The sequence below is a fragment of the Watersipora subatra genome, chromosome 10 (genome assembly GCF_963576615.1).
Source record: "Watersipora subatra chromosome 10, tzWatSuba1.1, whole genome shotgun sequence".
NCBI lineage: Eukaryota > Metazoa > Bryozoa > Gymnolaemata > Cheilostomatida > Watersiporidae > Watersipora > Watersipora subatra.
Window position 1 is genome coordinate 43,040,287 of NC_088717.1, and position 20,061 is coordinate 43,060,347.

General features: G+C 35.1%; 1 protein-coding gene and 1 long non-coding RNA gene across 5 annotated transcripts in view; both read left to right on the top strand.

The window, feature by feature from the left end:
• Positions 1–725: 725 nt before the first annotated feature.
• Positions 726–3,971, top strand: LOC137405568 (uncharacterized). Its single transcript, XR_010979784.1, has 3 exons — positions 726–809; positions 3,034–3,201; positions 3,760–3,971. It is a non-coding gene; the product is annotated as an uncharacterized lncRNA (long non-coding RNA).
• A 4,992-nt stretch (positions 3,972–8,963) lies between these two features.
• LOC137405757 (dystonin-like) overlaps positions 8,964–20,061 on the top strand; it is a 35,045-nt gene continuing 23,947 nt past the window's right edge. The window contains exons 1-3 of one of the 4 annotated variants that reach the window (XM_068092143.1): positions 8,964–9,041; positions 12,217–12,342; positions 17,304–17,357. In XM_068092143.1, the coding sequence (XP_067948244.1) occupies positions 8,997–9,041; positions 12,217–12,342; positions 17,304–17,357 (225 nt within the window). In that variant the 5' untranslated portion in view covers positions 8,964–8,996. Of the gene's footprint in view, positions 9,042–10,984; positions 11,071–12,216; positions 12,343–17,303; positions 17,358–20,061 lie in introns of those variants that run through there. The other 3 variants (XM_068092141.1, XM_068092142.1, XM_068092144.1) reach the window with 3 other exon arrangements.

Below are 20,061 nucleotides of genomic sequence, written 5' to 3' on the forward strand. Positions count from 1 at the left end.
ACTTCAACGTGCAGACAGACAAGGTTATCGAAGCTAGAAGACCAGACCTGATACTAATAAACAAAGAAATCAAACAGTGTCAGGTCATAGACATAGCAATACCTGGAGACACAAGGGTCGTACAGAAGGAAGATGAGAACATTACTAAATACAAAGAGCTTGGGTTCGAGATAAACAGACTGTGGAAGGTGAAGACCGAAGTGATACCAATAGTTATTGGTGCACTCGGAACAATATCAATGAGGCATATAGCATACTTGGCCGAGGTGGGAGTGAACATGTCTTTTGAGACTATACAGAAGACAGCCATCTTAGGAACAGCTCACATTTTGAGGAAGGTCCTCTCTTAGTGGAATTGAGAAAGATGTTGGATCCTTTGGCCTTTTGTTAAGACCCAAACTCAACACGGACTAAAACCTGTCACCTACCACCACACGACTGTGAAGAAAAACTTTTACAACAGTAATAATAACCTACAAATAATAATATATGTAGACCAACAACCAATCTTCTCCATAAAACACAAAGTCCTGGATGTAGGATAAAAGTTCTGATAGCACTAGCATGTATCTTTTTCATTTAATTTTTTCTTGTTCATAGTAGCATACCTAGATTTACGTGTGTAGTCATAGCTGAGGTTGAGTATTCAAATTTTCATTCTGAAGAGCCAAATGCTAATGATCCTTTTTATTAACTACATTAATCTATTCTCGTCAAGCTGGCTGGTTGATCGAGTGGTGTTGTGAGACAAAGAAGCCCTCGGGAATTCTTTCCTATAGAGGTGGACATTTAAATACTCTGACAAAGAGGTTGGTTAACCGTTTAGCGAGTTTTCCGTTTTATTGAGTCACTAATGCAGGCTGTGATTTCATGACTTGAGCTGTCGTTGTTGTTGTTATGTGAGGCAGACACAAAAGAGTTGTTACAGTCACCTAGGTAGTTTTCAAGAGTCATATACTGCTGTCGTATGTGTAATGGCTGACTCAGTGGCCAGCCAGATTGGTTTACCAATCATTAGTGTACCAATCATTAGTGTACCGACTATTGGTAATGCTTGTGTACCAATCATTAGTGTACCAACCATTGGTAATGCTTGTGTATCAATCATTAGTGTACCAATGATTGTGCCATGACAATCGTTGGCACGCCGATGAGTGTCTGGCACAATCATTGGTGTACCAATGATTGTGCCAGACATGAAGATTTTTTTGCTTTTAAAACTCTCCTGTAGTGCCCAGCTACCTTTGCGCACAAAACATATGAACCAGAAAAGCAATTTTGTTCTGAGCAATTACTTTTTAGTTTATAAGGCAGTTTTGTTGACGTTTTAATTGTTAGTAAAAAAAGTAAATTTGACGGTGATACACTATTGCAATAGAAACAGCAATGTATTACCTTTACCATAGTACGAGACGTGCCTCTATGAAGCAACGGTTGAAGGTCGAGAAAAAAGATCACAATGTACTGGATTCAAACCCACACCATACTGGTTCACCACACAGCTCACTATCACCTACACCAATCCTTCACCTCCTAATATTTTAGAATAATTGTGCACATAATTATACTCTCTGCTTTAATGGCACACATGTGGATTTGGTACTTTGGAATGCCAGGACACGCGTATTTATAGTAACAATGGCTTTTATATCATTCACACACACCATTCACTTAAATTATAGTAGTGTCTTACTTCATGTAAGACGTTGTAATTAATTACATAGGTAAGATCTGTGTGTTGAATGTGTCATTGTATATACAACTTTGCATATTGGTGTACAGTTTTTTATGCTTATGCTGGTAATTAGTTTGGAGTTGTCTGCTTAATGTTCATGTGTTGGCCTCCTTTTTTTTTTCAATGATGCAACCGCCCTTTCCTTGTTATTGTCTGCAACTTGTTACATTAAACAAAGTGTAAAACCTCTTCCTCAGTAATAAACCCTCAACAACGTCTGACTTGTAGCAACCGAGAGAGCGCTTTGAATAGTCAAAGTCTTCAACTATGTAAGCAAGGCAATGAAAATGTAAAGAATTCATTCAACATAAGTCACTCCCATACACATTGAGTTAGAAATAATACATTACTCAGGAAACATATTTTATATGGAAATGTTATTCAAAGGTTTTGTTATGCCCAAAACTTAATAGCAGTACGTTAACTAATTTTGGGCTTGAATGTATCAATTTATTAAAGCTGTGCTTGAAATTCCATACTCCCTTTGAGACCATGATCATTAGCAAGCTAATTATTTACCAACCTTATTTCATGGCAAGTTTAGTAAATTCCAATTTTCTTTGGTTAGTACAATCTTCATCTAAAAGTGATTTGACATGTATATATACGTATATACAAATACGTAAAAAATGGTCAATAGGAATAATAGCTATTTTAACAACAAAACTTTTCTGCCGGAGCATTAAAGTATGCAAGTTATATAAAGATCAAAGTCATCGGTACTCCATAAGTGTATGTATTTTTACTGTGTTCATCTCTGTCTAGAATATGTTTTTTGGAATGTTAAAGCAAAGTATTTTCAAAAATGAAATATATTTTAATGTTTTATTAAAAACAGCAAGTTAACAGTAGTTGTGGACAAACTATATAAATGACAGAAATAGCCTCTACCAAATTGTTGAGCAACCTTTCACCATGTTATTGGTGAAAGGTTGCTCAATGTTATGCTAACATATTTTCAAACTAGATACAAACAAAAACAATCACGCACACATACACTCACCCTGAGCCGCCTGGTTATAATAGGAAAACTTGAGACTGATTTACAAAGAGCTCAATAAAAACTTTCTTAGTAAGTTAATTGGAGAGTCAAGTGAATGGATCTGGAATATATCACATTTTTTTATTGCGGGCTATAAAAATCTATCATTTATTAAAACTAACCCTGGAAGAAAGCAGAATCGCTCGTTATTAATGTTTACCAAACTTATGTTAACCATTGTCTGAACAATTACTTGAAAAATTCTTTAGTTTGAACCTTTGATGAAAGGGTTGTGTCTTCTTGATGTATTTTACAGTTAACTGATGACCACTAACAGTGGTAATACTCCAGTGGCAGTCAGTAACGAGAGCAAATGAGCTTTTTGACTCTCAACAGCAATGAGTGGCCTTTCGGCTTTGATACTGTTTCTGCCACATTCGCCAAAGCAAAATGGAGGACCCACCATGCCCAGCCTGTGCCTACAGTAAGCAAGTTATGATCATACTTGGAAAGTCAATGGTTTCAGATGACACATAAACTAAAACATGGTAGTTACTTTCAAACAAGTGTAGAAACTAAAGATTCTCTTATCAACAATGTGAAATTGAGCTGAACAAGCAGCTCTTTAAAAAGCTGACATATTTTAGCAAGCCTAGAGTTGAGTTCATTATGATTATATTTATACCAGCATGGCTCATTTAAACTTAAGTGTAACATACTGATGTATTGATAAAAAGTAAAATTCTAGCTCCCGACATTTTGATATTTTTTACTCGCAAAGACCTTCAAAATTATAGACAAAGAATAGTAGCGATATATTGCTACATAAAAGTTTACAAAATCAAAACAAATTGTTTCTAATGAAGCTTATTAACCTATCACTATTACAGAACATTTAAAATATTTATGCTCGCTCAAGTAGAAGAGTTTAGAAATTCTTTAATGAGCTGCAGCATAAGAGCCGTAAAAGACAATGATTCTCTATTCTTTATTCGTATAAATTCTTTATAAGAACTGTGTCTTTCTAAACCCACGATTGTAGGTCGGGGAAAAAGATCACAATGTACTGGATTCAAACCCACACCATTCTGGTTAACCACACAGCTCACTACCATCTGCACCAATCATTCACCTCCCAATATTTTAGAATAATTGTGCACATACTTATTCCTTGTGTTTTATTGACACACCTGCTGATTTGGTACTCTAGACTGCCAGGGCACACGTATTTATAGTAACAATGGCTTTTATATTATTCACACACACCATTCACTTAAATTATAGTAGCCTAGTGTCTTACTTCATGTAAGACTTTTTTAATTAGTTACATAGTTAGGATCTGTGTGTTGAATGTGTAATTGTATATACAACTTTGCACATGTAGGTACAGTTTTTATGTTTCTGCTGGTAATCAGTTTGGAGTTGTCTGCTTAATGTTCATGTGTTGGCCTCCATATCTTCAATGGAGGCTGTTTAGATTATTTCACACCTACATAATTTGGCTTGACTACATAGTTTGAATTTAATTGGCAAGATAACAAACCTTCCAAAAGTGTGTGCTGTAAGCTTGCATGAACACCAGTGTACATGAACTCTGGTTCTGTTTACAAGCTTCATACGATGCGCAAAGCACTTTTGCTGCAATGTATATATCTGCATGACTTTTTAGACATATAATAGAGCAATCCCATATTTCCCTCATATTTGTACTTTTTTGGCCTTCTAAATACTGTTTCTTTTACTCTCTCCATCATTTAAGCTGTGTTTGGTTTGTTGTCAGTATAAGATGTAATGACAAAAGAGTTGTTACAGTCATACAGTTAGTTTTTTTGAATTGGCTACTGCTGTTGCTGAGTCATGGCTGACTCGGATACAAGCCAGATTGGTGTGCACCAATGAGTGTACCAGATAAGAAGAGTTTACCGGCTGCTGGACTGGCTAAGGTGGAGTATGGCGATTCTCAATTCGTTTCATTGCTAATATCAGCCAAAATGTAATGACTCAGTTTGTCTTGCTCAATGCAGTTTTAAGCCTGCATCTTGCAAGCTGTCATAGAAATTGTAAATCTTCCTACCAGTTGGCAAGCTGTCATATGATTTATTGACTACGATTTTAGTAGCAGCTTGATTATTTACTCTTGACATAGTAGGGAGACAACTTCTCCACTCGAATAATAGCATTGTGCTGTTACATGCTGTAGACATAAACTACTGCTAGGGTGAGTGCAAGATTCAGAGTTGTGAGACAGTTGTAGAGAAGTTGTAGAGAAATTGTAGAACTGTTTGCTGAAAACTGATGCACCGAAATAATTGGCTAGATATGTTAGATTTGAGACATTTGAGTGCCTCGATTAATTTTTAAATTCTAGTCTTTCAGTAGACTGTGATCACCATGTAGGGTCAGTGTACCTTCTCTTCTCAGTAGATTTGGTAAACTCAAAAGTATGTTTACATAAGCTAATGTTTTGAGTATTGAGACTTCTTTGAATAAGAATTCATGGAAATGACGAGCTTACTTTGCATGTCATAAAATTCGAACATATTTTTTACTTCGTGCTGCCTAGTCTGTAAAAGTTAATTGTTCAAAGGTAATTTTAGTATAGCATCACTTTTATATGTCACAAAAATCAATTGTTAAAAGCGTACTGTTGTTATAACGCGTAATTATAAAAAAGAGAGGAAGCCACTACTTAATAAAAAGTTCTATTTTCCTTAAATTTTTATTAAAATTTAAGGAAACATTGTGAATGATATGAAAATGTTTTTGTTGTCATACAGGTAGGTAATATTTTTCAGCTGACTTTCTCCTGCAGTATTTAGCAGCGCTGTTTTACTGCTTCTTTCAACTACCAAAACATATGTTTTTGGATAGTGGTTAAAAATAAAAATTGCTTGCAGCCATCACGAAATTAGCGTAGAGGCACAGTGACAACTGCAAGCACTAATTCTCTTTCTGCACATGTAGCATTCCATTAACGGTATACTCTGTATAATAACTTGCCCTTTACAAATATATCAAACAATCTTGTTCTCATTATCCCATTGCTTTAGTCCAAACTTGCTCATCTCTGCAATTGTGTTACAGGTTAAACTATGCCCAGAATATTTGTGTGAATATTGTGTTACAGGTTAAACTATGCCCAGAATATTTGTGTGAATATTGTGTTACAGGTTAAACTATGCCTAGAATATTTGTGTGAATATTGTGTTACAGGTTAAACTATGCCCAGAATATTTGTGTGAATATTGTGTTACAGGTTAAACTATGCCCAGAATATTTGTGTGAATATTGTGTTACAGGTTAAACTATGCCCAGAATATTTGTGTGAATATTGTGTTACAGGTTAAACTATGCCCAGAATATTTGTGTGAATATTGTGTTACAGGTTAAACTATGCCCAGAATATTTGTGTGAATATTGTGTTACAGGTTAAACTATGCCCAGAATATTTGTGTGAATATTGTGTTACAGGTTAAACTATGCCCAGAATATTTGTGTGAATATTGTGTTACAGGTTAAACTATGCCCAGAATATTTGTGTGAATATTGTGTTACAGGTTAAACTATGCCCAGAATATTTGTGTGAATATTGTGTTACAGGTTAAACTATGCCCAGAATATTTGTGTAAATATTGTGTTACAGGTTAAACTATGCCCAGAATATTTGTGTGAATATTGTGTTACAGGTTAAACTATGCCCAGAATATTTGTGTGAATATTGTGTTACAGGTTAAACTATGCCCGGAATATTTGTATTTATCCTTCCTTATCTTTTCTATTTCGTGACACCGACATACTACATCCACCAACATGTTTCAACTTATGAACTTTCTGTGACTACAACCTTCAATTCACTATCTCAACTCTTGTGCAATACTATTAGATTACCAACTTTTAAAACATGTCTGTTTAACTCACTCAATAATTCCTGATTTCTGTCTTCTCATTTTTGTTTTTGGCATGAAAACAAATACAAGATTTTGTTGATGATTACCAATGCAAATAAAATGTGATACATACACGCTCAGCAATGCAGGGCAGAGTGATAAACTTCCGAGTGTTCCATGCTGAGGCGGAAATATATACGGGTTGAAGTTGGTACTCAAATAACAGTCTCCTGCAACATTCAGACACAATTTGTATTTATTTATTTGGTGACATAATGTACTTTACTATTTTTTGTTTTTTTCTTACAATCTAATTTGCCTTAAACGACCTTAACCGCTATAAATAAAGCTAATGTCTCTCAAACTATCTAACTACACGTTATTTGACAGCGCTGACAATTTTACCTTTTGACATTGTTAGATATTATAATTCCCATGTAAATTCTAGCTGATATCAAATATTTGAAACACAGTAACAATATTTGAGAACCACGACTGTAAGCAAACTTCATGTATGCTGTTACAATATAAGTATGGCCTCACAGTAAGTGTTGGTATACGTACTTAAGATTGATGAACACAATGGAAGGCTTTTGAGTTTCTGTTTACACGCTTGAGCTATGTCCTTCAGAGGCATTCCAACAGTGACATCGATAGTCTCTGCATAGCAGTCATAAGATGAGCTGCATCTCAAACTTGGGCTATATTCAGTAGCGGTCTAATGCGCTTGAAGGGTGGTGTCGCGCGTCATCGCAGTGTTGAAAAATGTATGTAGTGTTTTTTTAAGGCAAGCACAATTCAACTTTGCTATATTATAACTTTACGAATTTGGTGAAGGTAAGTTAGTAATTTCTAACAGATTTAACAAGTATGCTGAAAATTTAGAGGATGCAGGTGTAAAAAAATGAGTAGCATTGCAAATATACTACAACACATTTTGTTTTCACAGACTGTAACATTTGATGCTCACAGCTAAATTTTGATAAAGTATTGCAAGTGGTGATATATGAAGTATAAATAACTATTTATGCAAGCAATTATACAGCTTTCAGAATTATCTAAATCGGTTTATTATAGAATAGTATTTATTTAATTTAAGGTGGCACTCAGCATTGCACTCACTTCATGAGCAAAATTGTCATCTGGTGAAACCAGCAACTGAGGAACGTGTAATTTAAACAACAAATGCAACTTGCAATCGGTTGTCTGACAAAAACAAATCACTATAACTCTACTCCAATGAATTGCTAGTGATAATAGCAGGTGCTGTTAGTGCCACACTAGATATGTTATCTACATGAATGGTTTTTTGCGTTTGTTTAACTTGAACTTTGTAAGTGACCTTGACTTGATGTCAAGGTCAATTTTAAAGTTGCCAAAAGTATGCATGCACTTTAAGATGTCTTTTCACTGTGCTCACAAAGTCCTTAAATATCTATGCATACATAATATACTGTAGATAATACAATGCATTTTTAGAAATCGATATATCTATCAGTTATAGCCTTACTCTTTTCAAAACATGTCATGCATTATTTGTGAGTGTTGTTGAATTATTTGGGAGTATTACTGCATTATTCATAACTATTTATGTATTATTTGCCAGTAATGTTGCATTAATCACTTTAGAATAAATCCTGTATCATGTTAATTAACAATTTGTATCATCACATTACACAGGTTAGTTCAGAATAGTCAGCATAACATGAACATCATTCGAGAATTAGAGGCGTTAATAAATTAAAATGATCTTTTGCTTAAAAGCCGATCTGTTTTTATTACAAAAATAGGTATTTCTCACTGTTCCAGCTATGCATACCAAATAAACAATCTTACTAAATTGGCTGGCTGTAGTTTTACTTGAAAAGTTTTAGCCAAACTGAAAGAGTTAATCCTAGTGCCTGCAAACACTCATTTTTATCTTAAAGATCCGGTTAATTTTTTAAAAAATTGAATATATTTTTTAAACAAAACATAAGAATGTAGAAACAAAACAATTACTCATCTAGATATAAATTACAGCCTCATGTTTGCTGTAAGCCTGTATTTAAAACCTTATCTTCCTAGTTTATGCAGTGTACTTTCTGATGACATGCCCAACTCAAACACAGAAAAAGCAGTCCTCATTAGCTATGGTAATAGGGTGCTGCCAAAGCCTATTATCCACTTTCAATATTTATTCATCTTCAGCAAACAAATCCACTGCCATATAATCACCCCCTTCATTTACATGCATTAATTATTACACAGTACCCACCTTTTAGAGAGGCAGCTCTACTCTCGGCTTCCTGTAGGTCAGATGTTCATTTCTGTCATGAACATCATAAACCGTCTACCCAAAACTTTTGCGATTTTGTAGTGCAAGATAGTTAAAGGCTGGAAGGCACTAAAGATGACTCCGTGTGATGAGGTGCTGCGGTGGCTTAGGGAGACTAAGGTAAGGGAAACTTATATTCAACCGAGTTTTACTAAACATCCTGAATTGATATCTTATAAACCTAGTTGACTTCACTTGTTTGGACTTGGCTTCCTTCAACTTGCAAATGTCCAGACAATATCTGGAGTTGAGACAACTGTCTAATATGGCCATCTGTGTCAGAAAAAGGACAATTTTTATTTAAAAGTGGCTTTCCCAACAAATGACGCAAGTAACACACGCGCTTGAGTGATTTGATTTAATTTTTGATTTATTTTCATCAACAATAGTAATTAAACAAAAGAAAAAATGCTATAAGAGTGATGAAGCCCATAATACGCATTAGCATAGCTGGCCGTAGCATCGAGCTTGTCGTCATTGCCTAGTCAAGATCAATTTTTATGAGTAATTAGGTTTTGTTCACTTGTTAAAAGATGTAATTTAAGTTTTTTCTTAAAACTGGCCACCTTCCCAATGTTTTCTATAGTATTAGGGAGTTGGTTCCAAAAATGGCCTGTTGGTAATCCACCCTGCAATGGCAGGGAGTGTAGTACATACCTCTAGTGATTTTGCTAGCTAGCAAAGGTTCTTATGACAAATTCAAAACTGTATTTTTATATGTGATCAACTTTCAACACTGCACATTTTCTTCCACAATGCGTAATTAGCTCACCATTTTAATCCAGAGGAGTTGTGCTCTCTTGTTAGAATAGAATTATGGAGTTGTCTTTATATACTTATAATAAATGAGCTGTTTTTAATTTTTTGGGAGTTTGTCAATGTTTTGCGACAAAAAAACTAGTTTAATACTATTTTGAATTTTTAAAACCCTTTGTTTTAATATGCATGATCAATTTTTTTCCCGTTCAATTTATTGCTAAGCTTTTGCATTTAATTTTTTCTGCATCCATTTTTTTCTGCATCCATTTTTTTCTGCATCCATTTTTTTCTGCATCCATATTTTCGATCAAATTCTGCTTACAATGTCTAGAGCTGTTCGTAAAATTGATCAATAGTTTTGCGATAATATTATAGCTACATTATATCCACAACTACTAATCCAATTGGCTAGTAGACTGTTTCATTTTTTACAAATTGATAGGACAATAGTCAGAAACTAGGCAAATCACTGGTAAACTGGTTGTAGCTAGTTAATTTTACTTGTAGACTTTTATTTGATGTTTTCCTTTTAATTTAGATGCTAAATTAATACATCCAAACGATGAGTGGTTATGTTTGGCTCAGCAAGTTAAATAAGTGTAGATAATCGGATTATTTCTGCTTGTTGAGGCAGCATGACTTAGCTAATAGGCCATCTGTAGCCTGTGGCAGTCCTTCAATGTTGGCGTGAACTAACTACTCGGCTGCTAGTACAAGAAAAACAACCATCTCTTGCATGGTTGACTGGTAGATCAACCCCTTGGGACCTTCAGACAACAAAAAACCCTTAAGGATACTTTTTTGTCAAACGAAGTACTGTAGATGCAAAGCATGCTGCATAGGGCTTGTTTTAGGAGTGTACATCAGGCGACCTTGTATTGATTAGGTGGCTAGGCATTCGGTCAGAGCTGTTTTGATTTTGAAGTTCTTTCATCAACCGGCCAGTGCTATTATTAACCGTGTCAACCAAGAAACTAGTCAGAAAAATTTAAAACTCGCAGGCCAATCAAGGGGCACATGAACAACAGACTATTGATTGTTAGGTGTAGCAATGCTCGACTTGATCAGAACAATACGTAAAATGAATTCCCTACTCGAGATGCTGATAATAACATTGAGTGGCTTATAATAATAAAGGACAGAAGTTTTTTATTTCATCAAGACAGAATGAATAGCCTCAGTTTTTCTGAGCATATAGTATTGAAGGGTTGGCTTGACTGCGCATTAATAATTAGCTAATGAGTACTTAGGTTATAAAGCAAACAGGATTGTTTGACTATTGTGTGAAGAAAAAAGTGACAATAAGGGCACACACGCTAGGAGTAGGAGGAAAGAATAGCTAGTGCTTGAGAGGAAAGCACCTGCCGCTGCTGTCGTTCTAATAAGACAGGTAAGTAGATAGGCTGATTTGCGTATTATGAGCTCATATCTAGCAGGTAAATGACTACTTAAAAAATGTTGTGCTAAAAGCTTACAGAGAATCATTTTTGATGTGAAAATAAACCAGACTTTTGCTTTAAAATCTTTTAATGTGGCGCTACTAAAGCTGGTGAGTTGATTGGCGGAAAACCAAAAACTTATAAAAACACAATTCAGTGTAACCTGCCTGAAGCTGTGTGGTATTTTAAAACAATGTTTAACCCTTAGAAAATATATAAAGCCTTTCAAAGAAAAGGCTTTATATTTTCTATTTTTATAATTACCACATTCATATCTTTATTCCCATTTATAATCTAATGGCATTCGTGCACACAATTTAGTCAGCACAGTAATACATCTTCAACCTGTTGTCGAGGTTTCACTTTAACATGCACTAGTCAGTACCTGCGCTCACCTTGAACAGGATTGGCCATGGATTCTGTTGTCGATGCAGTTCTGCTGCTAATGTTCTTCACAAACATCGGCAGCAGAACTGATGTCATGATGTATTAAAGCCATCGATATTTGATATTGAAATTGATACAGTTTAAATTTTATTTGAAACTGATATTTTAACTGCTTTAAAATAAAGGCAGCTATATTTTACCTGCTATTAAATAAAGACATTGACATTTTACCTGATATAAAATGCAGTTTGTAACCATGCTTGATAAAATGGTGACACTACAAATAGGTCATAAGGTAAAATTTTATGGGCACTACACAAATTGATACTGGCTGCTTGAGGAGCTATATACCTAATAAAGATAAAACTGGCCACAACTGGCTGATAAGTTCACTTTTGCTAGCCTAACAAAGCACGATTAGCTTTTTACAGAGGTCAACACTGAATCAGATTAAGTCATCAAACTTCTATTGTTAATCACTAAAATTCCAAAGTTTTGTGTAAGTCGGCATGGTTACGAGAAGGAAATCAATTGGACTGTACAAAGATTTAACAAAGCTTTGCGCTGAGGATGTTACATACCGCTGATTATATAATTAGGTAGAGATGGCATGAATCGGCATGCTCCGTGAGCCTTCAAGTTCATTGCTTAGTAACACTAAAGTCCTGCCTTGTACCCATCATATTCAGTACTGCGAGAAACTGTTACAGAAGGAAGCCGAGAGTTGGGAGTTTGGCAGCAATCCAAGAGACATCAGAGTCAGCGTGTCGAAGAATAGAGATGCAATAGGAATAATTGATTCATACAGTTATCAGATCAACATGGCATTACATCAGGTAAGTTCTCTCTACTAGTCTAGTTTCTCAAGTCATAGTAACTTTGATAGCTAAATGTCAAACTTATTATGTCAGACTCTATCTACCTGCTGTCTGCTGTATTATTTAGACATGCAAATCGATCAAAGTACTATTTAGTTGTTTTTTGAATCCCTAAGGGAGCATACACACTAGGCGATTTTATCGCCTACATTATGGCCTATGCCATGAGGAGGGCGGAAATACCGCTGGCGTGTGCCTAAACGCGCTTGGGTATTCACTGGCGAGTGATAATGCATGCTCACAGACAGTCAATAAACTTTTGTATCTCTAACTTCTTTGGAGTTTGTAATAAATTTAAGTAAATATGGCGCCTTCTAGACAATGATGTAAATCAGATTCTGATTTTGTTATCAGGCCTATCTCACTTTCACTAATCTCACACTACAAAGAGACATGAAAACAATGATTCTTAAATTTTAACGATAATATTTTATGATTGTTATATATAATTTACTTCATAGTAGTTTTTAACTTTTAATATAATGAATATTTACTATTCTCAAGATGGTCAACCTGCGCAACAATTGACTCCCAAATGTTGGTTTTCAACTGGGTTTTTTTTGTAATTTTTGTGTGTTGTGTCGTACAACACTGGGTGTACTTTTATTAAGGACATGTAGGGCCTACAATTCAGTGTTCATTTTAGTAATGTTTCAATCATAGCAGAATAGCAAAATTTTGTTGCTGTACATTGGTAAACATGGACACAAAAATCTAGCTGCCAAAGCATTGTATTCTGGGAAACACAACCAATCAAAATGTATCTTGCGCGCGATAAATTTCTGATAGAGACAGTGTATTGTTATCGCTCATCATCAACTTTCTGAGTGAGTTCCAGCTCGGATTGGTGCCACGTACCAAGATATTGTGTTACATATCACCTAGTGTGTTTGAGCCTAACATATGAGATGATATGCAAAACAAAAACAAGACAGTTACATGTTTTCATTTTCATTTCTGAACTTTACTTGAACTGTATAAATGTATTGATGTAATAATTTTTGTTAATTAATAAAAATTTAATTAAAATCTTTGTTAATTTTAACTTATAAATGTATTTATTACATTCAGAGATACTTTAACGGAAGGTAATTCTAATTACTCCCATAAATAGATAAAAATTATGATGACAGTTATCAAACTTTTTGATTTCAATTAAACAAATTAAAAAATCGACATGAATGAATCACAGTTTGCCATTGTGTCTGTCTGTTAGTCTGCTGTGCGTTTTTCACATTTTGGCTGATTCCGTACAAACTTTGCATGCGTATGCTGAGGTTGCTAAATATATTTGATTTCAAAACTCTTTTTGGTTTCTGAGAACCCGCCTTGCGAGCACTCACCTGAGGGACATCGGATTAAAATAAAACAAGTCCCTGGCGTTGTCGGACTTACTGACAGTTGGTATCCAAATCTTTAAACAAAAAACATGAAGGCAGATTTATTGATTTGTTGATTGTCTTACTGAGTTGCAAATTTTCTAGAGAGCTTTTTAACTGGTAAAAAGTACTAGCCAAATTAATAAAACCTCACAACTCAAAAGAAGAAGTTACGCTGAAAAGTAATTTATTTTACAAAAACTCATAGTTTGAATGTCTTTTCTATCCTCTTTTTGTTATAACTTCTTCATATCCATCATTTTGCTGCCAGTTAGTGACAAGAGATTCTCGCAGCAGCCTTTGATACTGTATCATTAGTAGGAAATCAAGCCATAAGTAGGTTCAACTTCACAGCAAATAACTAATTTCAAGGCAATGACCCATTCATTAGTATTTGTCATGCACCTGTGAGTAGATGAAGATCTTTCTTCCCACCAGGCGCCGCCTTGTGCTCGTCGTTTTCATCGCCGCTGTGCTTTGACCGAAATATCAACTTTCTAAACCAGCGCGTAACTGCATAGGAAGTGTAATATTACTATTCATTAGGACTCCCACGTGGTTTAATATAAACAACTTGAATATTTCGATTGTAGCATTTATTTGCATAGAGTGTCATGTCGAGTCCAAATAGCCTGCTAGTACTACTGAAAGTGCAGCTGTAACTCCATGCATCACTAGAATGTAGGCTAACAATAGCAATCACCTATAAATTATGCACACAAAAACATCACCTGTAAACAGATGTCATACTGGTCTTTGATTTTTGGTCTTTTGATAATCCATAGAGTTATGAAGTTTTACATATGTATGCCTGTTTTGACTAAGTCTGATAATGCATCAATATTTGAAAATGTTCTAGAATTTGGTATATCAGATTTAGTCCATAAGGCTACAAAACATATATGTCAAATTTTAAGCAACTCTTGACAATAATAGGAGCTGTTCTTGTCTGCTTGTCCAAAGAGATGACAGAGCTAAGGAAAAATGATTGCACGGTATGGGATTTGAACCCGCATTTAATCACATTAATCATTTCATTTTCGTCTTTGTGCTTTATCAAGTCTATAAATAACTATCCAATATTACAGAGTGCAACCATGTTTGTGGCATGACTACCATGTTCTTAAATATTCTGCTGTTTTTGAATCTTGGTTTCAATTGGGCTGGTTTCTTTTCTGCAGTAGACTATCTAATAGGTGCTTGCAGGGCGATCAAACCATCACAGCTAAATCCATGAACTGTTCTTCAAATTTAAACACAAACAGCTGCTTACATACAGCCACAGTGCAACTCTAAAAGTTCATCCAGCGAACACTCATAAATAAGTTAGATACTAGCTAAGTTGTTCTGAAGGAAAAACTGGTAAGAGCAATGGCTAATCACTGTTAGCTGTGCCACCTGTTCAGCTGCTAGCAGCATTGGAAGGAATGTGCTATCTGATCAGTTGCGGGCAGCACTGGAAAGAATGAGGAGCAGCAGTTACCTGGGTAGATCAATAACTAGCCCATCATATCTTACATCTACATCATTTCTTTCTATGCACGTTCACTCCTAAAACGTCAGGAGGTGACTCAGTCTACCTGGTCTATTGAGAGGTAGCAGTAGCGCAATTAGCACAAACCAAAACAGCTGAATGTTTATTTTGCCATCAGTGCATTGCTGCCCGCAGCCGGATAATTGCTGAACAATATTGTGATTCCAAGATGGGCAGCACTTCTTTTCTCATGACAAGCCTTTTTAGCTTGCACATTCATTTCTTTTTTAACAGTCAAGACATACACTATGTTTCCACGATGCGGTTAAGCCAATAGTTGGTGTCATCCACAAGATGAAACCCCAAAAACTCAAGCGATTTTTGTTCCTCGCAAATTTTTATCAAATGCTTCATGTGTATGAAAGATGGAAATGAATAATAATTGCGAATAATAATATGTGCAAAAAATATTGGACCAGCTATTGAATTATATAAATGTCTCTCTCCAGTTGTTTCTTTTTTATTTTACGAGACAGGAGTGCGCCACTATGACCTGTCACATAAAATTCCTTATGTTTTCAACAAAGTGCCCGTGTTAATCCACAACGTGTGAATATACATTGAAACACTTATCGCAAAGTAACTCCACGTGTGCACAACTCCAAATCTACACAATGAAAACATAGAGGTTTAGGAGCGCTTGGCTACAGCCATTAGGTAGAGGTTAGGGTTTAATGAAAACGTCAGAAATATCTTTGAGATCTTAACACCATTGATACGCCAAGCTGTGCACATTTCTGACAAGTCATTGCATCTTATAAGACTTTAAAAAGTTTGTTTTTCCCACTTTAAAAACGAGTCAAATTGAATTTGCGAACGACATAGACAACTATGTTGAGCAAATGTGTGTTACAACTTACTAAATGCCAACTTTGAATATATATTGCCAGTGTAAAATTTGGCCTATAAGTCTAGCTTAGCTAGATCTTTCTAAGAATAGCCCACATTGAGTAAAGATCGCTACTCTGCATAGCTTTATTTTAAGAGTTGTGAACCCACTTGAGAACTAATGAATTAGCTAACTGAAATAACTCTGTTTTCAGATATTTGTTGACCAAAATAAAAATACTCAGATCGCATCTCCAATCTTTCTGGCCATCACTTACATTCTTAATTTCCCAAAAACCATTACACCTCATACTAGACACTAACACTTTGCCAATCTGCATTATAGACCAGCATTGTGCATAAAGAGCTTCTTTTACAATACTCATAAGTCATAACGCGTGTTCCTTATTTTTTGTCTCATGGTCTAATTTGATTCAAACGGCATTGACTGGTGATAATAAAGTTTGTATGTATCTTTTTAGTTAAAAAAAACCTCCTATCAAGCCCAAACATCAATGCAAAACAGTAACATTTAGTTACTCATAGAGTCAGTAAACTTTAAATAAAACAAATTTCTATTTCCTTGACACTGCCTTTCACTTACTACAGGTCAATTTTCTGCTGAAAATCTTTACAATATGTTTAGATTTCTGTACTAAATCACCTCTCATTATAGTGAAAGGGGTGCATAAAGCCAAATGAAGCAGAAATGCCACGGATCCTATTGCCATAAAACTGGGTGTGATATTATTCACTTTCTATAGAAACAGTAAACGCATCTCTTTTGCACTTTCCAGTAGATTGCATACAGCTACATCTCGACTGCTGTCATTGTTGCGTGTACTGCTGAATGCCATTATGAAAAAAGGTTTTTGAACATATATGGAGCGAGCCATCTGGCATGGGTTGAGTGCAAGCTCTATAAGTAAATCCCTTCATGCAAAACGTATAAAGCAATTTTTGAGCATGCATATCAGTCTTTGTTCATACACTAGTTACAATCAAATAACGATATTTTTAGTAAAAAAATATAAAGTAAAATGAGGATACTGTATCATTATAATAGGAAACAATAGCAAGATGTATACCAACTCACAATTTCTACTTATTGGAGTATAGAAATAATACGTATAAATTGCTAACACGGAGTTTGTGTGACCCAACATTGTCTTCTGCAGGAGATGAGTAGAGAAGAAAAGATGCGTATGAATGAAGATCATGACGAGCTGAAGGTAACCGTAACTCTCTTCCTACTACTTGATGAAAGTTATGTTCAAACTACTACTGCAGCTCTAGTGTGCTATTAACAAATATGATGTCAGTATGACTTATTATGCATGCATGATGAACAATACTATGCTAACAAGCCAGCCCAGCAAGTTGGCTCTGCGAAACAGTGAGAAAATAGATATGTTGGTATATCACATTACGTAAGTGATAATAAATAAGTATGAATACTTTTATAGTTGTAAAGAACTCTGGCTATCTCACATTTATAATATGTTTATGCGGGTCGTCTAAAGAGGATCATGAGGGAAAGGTGCGGTTATCGACTTTCACTAAGGCAACCCTAGAATCGATGTGCCGCCTACTCAAAAGAAATCTTTTTTGGTTTTATGATCTTAGTGTAGGCTGAAAACTGTCTAGTTTTACTCGTAAATAAGACCATAAAGTTCTATTTCTACTGAAAAACGATAGCAACAAACCACATTTTCAGGCACAAAATACTTCACGCAAAATTTATGCAATCCAATCACAGCTGTTTGAGAATGTTTAGAAGCGTGAGAAAAGATATTTAACTTGTAATCAACTCTTAATTGTTCTTGACCTTGAAGATCCAACACTGGCTGACAAAATACCTTTATAATTGGAATATGCGTGGGTGTGTGGGAGGATATGAAGCATTTCCTTTCAACTTTTCAGACGATGTGAAATGAGGCAAAATGACACCAAAGGATATGACATAATGAATGCATGGGTGGGACTGTGAGCTCAATGCTTACACAATGAGGGCATATAAACTTCCCTGACATGACCTAACCTATAATAGAATAATATGTAATAGTACGCTGCTGGCAGCCATGACACAGAAGCTGAATCATGCAATAGTGCCTTAAGGCTGCAGCACACTGGAGAGATATTGAGCAAAATTGTAGTTGAGTTTGTGGGTGAATTCGTGGTGAACTTGTGGGTAGATTCGTGGGCACTGCGAGTGACATGATCAGCGTATGCTAGCATGATTGTGCCAACAAAGAGTCTTTGAAATTTTTCCTTACTACTTCATTGCGATTGGCTAGCTGATTGCTAAAAAGTAAGTTTCAAAACTACGAAAATCACCCAAAAAGAGGTGACTCAACTTATAATAAAAACTAATCTCTAAAAACTATAACTAATAATATTATAATATTATGTCATTCTGAACAACAGTTTTATGAATAAAGTTATTAAAAGCCAATATTAAACACAGTACAATTTATATTACAACTATTATAATAAACTTGGTTTTTATAAACTTCAAGGGTAAATGATTTTGTTCGAGTCTGATGTCTCCGGTGGGCTTTGCGGAGAGTTTGCTGTAGAAGTGAAGCTAGCGCCCAATGTCTCTCATTTCGTCTTCAGCGTGTTTCAAACTTTTCTATTTTTATTTTGCTGATAGCAAATCAAGGAATGTATCGAATCTTAGTGTGAAACGATTAGCAGAAATTATTTCCTCAACCATCTAATATCGAAGATTTATATTTAAAGCTCCATCAAGCATGTTGTATGTGAGAATGTGTGACCAAAATGTCATCGCTAGTTTTTAAAATGGTTTTTGGCAATTGTCTAGCCAAAAGCCAACTTTGCAAAACTATAGAATGATTGTTTAGTGCAAATTAAGCTACTGACATCAATATAAATTAGCCAGGACTCACAACCAATGAGCTAGTAACAAAGTTGTTGAAACAACTAATCGGCATGCAGCTTAAATAATAATAAATACACTGTATTTGTGTTTATTTAATGTAAACATACAAATAGATGGTTTATTTATTTTTTGCTGAAACAACAGCGAAAAATTTAAATCATCCAATTTTCTTACATTTAATTTGCGTGTGAGAAAAATAAAGAAATTTAAAGCAGAATGCTAGATGCAAAAAGCGAACAACTCCACAACACAAACTTTACAACATGCTGTTTAAGTACGTCAGAATCAGGGGCAGGGCAACAAGTAGTATCGCTATTGTAAACAAGTTTCAGCTTGTCACCTCTACTAGATGCGAGAATAAAAGACTGCTTGTTTAATCTCGCACTGGTTACTCTGTTTAAAGTGATCATAACACAAACATGAGCTGCAGTGTCAAGGGTGTGATCTCACTGCCAACAAAAACCATCTCATTTAAATTTCCTATCGCTGATGTCATTCACTTCAGTCTGGAGTTACCCCACTCTGTCATAGTTGGTCTATAAACTGTTACAAAGTTGCTGACAGAAGATGCTATTATTATTTAGCATTTCAATTGCGTTTTTCATTCATATCTTAATGCTATTTAAATACATAATAGCAACTAAAGTTTTAGATAAATATTTAAAGTTTCATCATGGTTTAAAGATGAACTTAGGTCTACACAAAACGTTAATAGATTTTATCAGAAACGGCATTTTTATCGGTATTTTTCTATCATCTGCGATTGCTTCTGATACTTGAAGTAATCGGACTACCAAGATGTTGCAAGATTAAAATAAACAAATTTGGATGACGTTTAAAATGCTCAGATTTACACGAAAATGTGATTATGGCATCTATAGGCGCTCTTTTTCAAAAAGCCAACAGAACATAAACACGTAATGCTGCAACATGATTGCAATAACTGATATCAATAACGAGAAAGACCAACAGCCATAACTAGTGGCCAACTAGTGATGTCATTTCTACAAATATTTTTCTTCTAAGCGTTT